The sequence below is a fragment of the Vollenhovia emeryi genome, unplaced genomic scaffold (assembly GCF_000949405.1).
Source record: "Vollenhovia emeryi isolate VEMERY1.0 unplaced genomic scaffold, V.emery_V1.0 DF941555.1, whole genome shotgun sequence".
Lineage (NCBI taxonomy): Eukaryota > Metazoa > Arthropoda > Insecta > Hymenoptera > Formicidae > Vollenhovia > Vollenhovia emeryi.
Window position 1 is genome coordinate 1 of NW_011964811.1, and position 5,003 is coordinate 5,003.

Below are 5,003 nucleotides of genomic sequence, written 5' to 3' on the forward strand. Positions count from 1 at the left end.
TTTTAATTCAAAATATATAAATGTGTGTAACAAACAGCTGTATAAAATACATGTATGAATAAATAATACACCTACATTTACAAGATATTTTTTAAAATTAATATTACATCCAATGGTATAGTACGCTATATTACACTACGTTACATATTATACAGTACATTATACTAGATTACATGTTACATATTATACATTACGCTTATACGTTACAGTACCCAGTAATGTCCCCATGGCAAAGTGTCGGTTGAATCAGGCACGATGTATCGTTTATCATCGTGCGGACTCAGGGCGATTTTTGTCTCGGATACGGTGTAGACTTGATGTAGCTTCGATCGTATGCACGACTGGCGACGAGTCATCTCGATCTCGTCTCTCAAGCATCGCGTGTAATCGTCAAAAGTTATTGTTCGCGCTACCACGTTGCTTTTAACCCCCTTCGCCCTTTTCGCGTCGTTTTTACCGTCTACTCTCAAAGCATACATTTTCGCCCTGAGTCCGACGAATTCGGTCATAATTGCCCCATTATTCTCATCTTTCATGAGACCGGGGACTTTCTTATTTGCATGCGGTATACCATACGCGTTGTCATCTGGATAATCGCTCGTGTCGAATCTGCGTATATCGCGTTTCACAGTCTCGTATACATCCTCGCACTCGACGTGGTATATGAGACTGTCCGTATCGGTGTACATAATTTTACACTTGTCTCTGTACAGGGGTAGCATATATTCATGGTGAAATTCATACAAGCAGATCTTGGATATGTCGAGGATGCACATACCCACGTAGATCGGCTTGTTGAATTTTACCTCGAGTTTTCGCAACTCTACGACAATTAAGTTTTCGGAAAAAATGCTGCGACTATGAAAATTCGGTTTGGAGATCATCGCCTCGGCACCGTAGCGACCGTCCCATTTAGTTATAAGTTTAACGTCGACGTGATTCCGCACGTTTTCCATTGTTTTACCGAATACCGCGTTGTTCATTAATTTGTACAAATTTTTTTCGAAATCGTTTGTCGCGCATGTTCTAAACTGAGTATTAAGCTCGATATATGTATTTGCGAAGCCATGGAGATTGTGAAAACTCCAATATACGATGTATCTTTATGACGCGCAGGCCGTGACGCGTGCACTGCTGCAGGTTACGGTAGTGTATGATGTAACGCTTCTTATCATACACTGTCGCGAGAAGTTTGTTCTGCCGCTTGCCGGGTGGCTTATCACGCGTTGGACAAAACGGTAGATCGGCGTGCGCGTCGTGAAGATGCTGTGGATACTCGAGATCGACTTCGAGAATGTACCCCGTGAGTGCATCCGGAGCGATCGCGTTTGCATTAAAATCAGCAACGTTAGTGACCCATTGAAAATTCGCGTAAGGCAGCAGCTGACACATTGCCCACCCGTACAGATTATTTACGTCAAAGTACATCAGGTACGAGGAAGGTTTCGCGGGATCGTAAGACTGCATGTACTTGTTATTGGCTCGAGCATATCTACCGGAACATTGACTGATTGTGAGACCACCGCGTATGCCGCATTCCACAAACATAACCATGTCAATGTCAGTGAGCAGTTCGAAATTTATACGCGTATGTTTCATCATGGCATCCCACGTGAAACCTGGTAAAGTATAATAATGCGCATGATCTAACCCATAACTTTTAATGCTACTATTGCGGAAATTTTCAAAAATGTCAGCCAATAACAAGACATCGGTTTTCAAATATAAATCACTGTAATCTCCCAGAGTTTCGATGGAGAATCGTTGCCATACATTCAAAGCATGTGCGTAATCGCTCTCGGATACGGTGTCACCGGTCAAAGAACTAAAAAATGAATCGCGCGGTGGTATGCATAGGTCCTGCAGCTTGTCTGCACAATCTATATACTCATATGGAAATACACCTTTGCGCGTCAATAAATTGAAATCGTCGCTGGATAATGTCGAAAATTCGGATCGTGTAATTTTTAATTTATCTGTATTGAGAAACGATGCCAATCTATTGAAACTGGTACTCAGAAATTTATACGAGTCAATGAATCGCAGCTTTATACAATTTTGCCGCTTGGAGTTTATCGCAGCATTTTTAACATCTTTTGTAAAGGAAATGTACGTTTCCTTCGTTATCGGCAATACATTAACCGTGCCCTTTTTTTTTGTTTACGCAGGGGAATCCTTTATGGATACCCGGGTCCCGGGGAGGTCCTCGTAAGGTACGCCTCCCCCGGGGGTGGGACCCAGGTTATGTGGGACTGCCCTCCTAATGTCGATCGGAGTGCACCCGGCAGGCATGCCGGGTGCGTGGCGTACCCACTAAACCCCTGCGGCGGTCTGCGCTGTGCTTTAAATTGGGGGGCGGCCAGGGTTGGACATAGTCATATCATCTGTATACCGCCCCCCGCACGCGGCCCGCCGTTGTCGTTGGCGGGCCTCAGCGCTTCCCCCCCCTCCTAGGAGGGGGGGGGGCCCCGTCCCTCATCTCGCAAGAGATGAGCGACGGGGGGCCCCCTTCTCTGATGGGATGCAGGGACCGCACCTGCATCCCAACCTTCCCCGTGGGTTGTGATACGAGGGGGGAGCGTCCCCAACGCTCCACCCTCCAACCCACAGAGGTCCCCCCCGGACGGCAGACGCGGAGGATGCCACCATGCATTCCTCCGCCGCCATCCAGGGGGGTCCGCCACCTCGCCACCGGATTACACCCCGGTGGCAGGTGTGGGGGAGTGGGAGGGACGGAAGGGGCGGGAGTGCAAAGCGCGCACTCGACCAACTCCCCCATACCCTCCCTCCCCCCCAGCGGGCAGATCACGCCCGCAGTTGGGGGGAGGAGAGGACGACGTGTCCGTCTCCTCACCCCCAGATACCGACCTTCTCCAAGGGGGTCTGCCGGGGGGGAGTGTTGGGTCGCCCCTCACCCCCCGTTGCTTCCGCCGGGTGCCCCTCTGCACCCTCTCTCCCCCAGGGTGTGCCGGGAGGGGGCCCCCAGGTCCGAACAAAGCGGACAATTAGGGACCCTCCCCCGGCACTCCCCCGCCGAGTGCCTCTCCTGACCGCAGCGGTAGCATCTACCGCTGCGGTCTCGCTCCGCGGTGCATCCCGACCGAATGTGCCCCACGGCCAGGCACCTGTAGCACCGCAGAGGGCCGGGTCGCACCGCGAGTTGAACTCTCGCCCACGCGAACCCAACCCTCAACGCCCCAACGCGCGCAATAGCGCGTGCCGACCTCACAGGGCATCGCACCGTCGCAATGCCCCCCCGCCGAGTGGAGGAGAGAGGGCGCACGATGTCGCTTACACTCACCTCCTCCACCCGGCAGCCCCCCTCTCGGGCAATGGCCTGCCTGGCCAAGTCCGCCGAGGCCGATTCGTCCAGCCCGGTTACCCGCAGTGACGCGAGCTTCCCGGGCCGGGCGACTCGGACCCCCATCTCCTCCAAGGCCTCCCGGAGCTTGCAGGCCAAGACGTCTGCCTTGGCCTGCCTGTCCGCCCCGGGGATCTCCAACAGGAGGCCCCCGTTCGCGGCCCCGCGGCACGTCATGCCGCCGATCCCCAGGCCTTCCAAGGGAACCTTTTCCCTCGCGGCCCGGAGAACGGCGGCGTACGTTGCCCCCCCTACCGTTCCTTCGGGAACCAGGAGCGACACGGCCGCGGTGGCCGGCGCGCGGGGGAGAGCACGCCGACAGGCGTTTCCTCGCCCGTTGCGCCCCCCCGCCACGCCAGCCCCCGCCCGCCCCCCGCTCCCGCCTTTCTTCCCCTTGCGGGGCTGCACGGGGGGGGAGTGGAGCAGGAGCTAGACTCCCCGCCCCCCTCCCTCCCCCCGCTGTCATCCTCCCGCTGCTTGGCGGTCTCCTCTATAGAGGGGACCCCCTGCAGAAGCCTAACTCTTCTGTCGGCGGCCTCCTCGGCCAACCGCACGACCTCCTCCCTGAGGCCACTCGGCCACGCCAGGGAGGGGACCGCCGACTTCTCCTCCCTGCGCAGGGGGGTGTATCCCCCACTCCCCCCCCCCACCGTCCGGCAGGCCTGCTCTCCTACCATTCTCACGGGAGAGGTCGCCCTCTCCCGCCTCTCTCGCGGAGGGGGGGTCTGTGTGGACACCCCCCCGCAACCATCTCTGTCCTCGCAGGAGAGGTCGCCCTCCCCCGCGTCACTCGCGGAGGGGGGTCTGTGTTGACACCCCCACCCCTGCCAGGTCTATCACCGTCCTCGCGGGGGAGGTCGCTCTCTCCCGCGTCTTCGGAGAAACCTGGACCCACGCAGCGCCTCCCCGGTTTGGACATCTGAGTCCATCTATCCCACATTTCCGGGGAGGTGGGCCTCTCCTCCTCCGACTTTCTCCGCAAGTCGGAGCACTCCTCCTCAACTGCGGTCAGAGCCTCGCGCAGCTCGGAGTTTTCCCTCTCCTGGGCCTCCAGCTTCTCTGCGAGTTCCCGCCGATCGTCCCACAAGAGATAGACGACCACCATCGCCTTCTCCATATCTCTTGTGAGACGATCTTTCTCCTTCTTCGGGACCTTAATATTCAGCCCCTGCTCGCTTATGGCCGCCTCATAATAGCAGCAGTGCTTCGTCATATCCTGAAGGGCCGACTCCGCCCTCTCATCGGCGGTCTTCCCCTCTAACGCCCCGAAGGCCCAGCGAAGGCTGTCAAAGTCCTCGGCCTTCCACGCGTAGCGCAGATGGGCCGTGGACATATAGTCCAGCCACGCACTCCCACCGGGCTCCCCAGACTCAATTGAGCCCTCCAGCGAGTAGGCAGATCCCTCCACCTCCTCCTCCTCCTGGGCCGCGGTGTTCGCGTACGGCTCCTCCTCCTCTTCCTCGGCCGCAGCCTCCTCCGCAGCTCGTTTCGCCGCTCTCTCCCTCATCTCCCGCCTCTTCCGCGTCCTGCGGCTGGCGGAAGACTCGAGAGCGAAGTCGGCGCCCTCGTCCTCGAGGGTTTCCCCCCCCCCATTCCCCGGGTTTTTGAAAGGAAAGCCATTTCAAAATTATCCCCACGGCCC

The 5,003-nt window shown here is 56.5% G+C and overlaps 2 protein-coding genes across 2 annotated transcripts; both read right to left on the reverse strand.

Moving 5' to 3' along the window:
- Positions 1 to 77: 77 nt before the first annotated feature.
- On the reverse strand, positions 78 to 1,026 carry LOC105570924. Its single transcript, XM_012028376.1, has one exon. The coding sequence runs from the start codon at positions 981 to 983 to the stop codon at positions 204 to 206; it is 780 nt and encodes a 259-aa protein (XP_011883766.1). The 5' UTR covers positions 984 to 1,026; the 3' UTR covers positions 78 to 203.
- LOC105570922 lies at positions 295 to 2,391 on the reverse strand. The gene has a single exon (XM_012028375.1). The coding sequence runs from the start codon at positions 1,600 to 1,602 to the stop codon at positions 1,039 to 1,041; it is 564 nt and encodes a 187-aa protein (XP_011883765.1). The 5' UTR covers positions 1,603 to 2,391; the 3' UTR covers positions 295 to 1,038.
- Between the last annotated feature and the right edge of the window lie 2,612 nt (positions 2,392 to 5,003).

What these genes read in the sequence shown, in the direction of transcription:
- LOC105570924 (XM_012028376.1), bottom strand. Translation starts at nt 983, where the DNA reads ATGAACAACGCGGTATTCGGTAAAACAATGGAAAACGTGCGGAATCAC.
- LOC105570922 (XM_012028375.1), bottom strand. Translation starts at nt 1,602, where the DNA reads ATGATGAAACATACGCGTATAAATTTCGAACTGCTCACTGACATTGAC.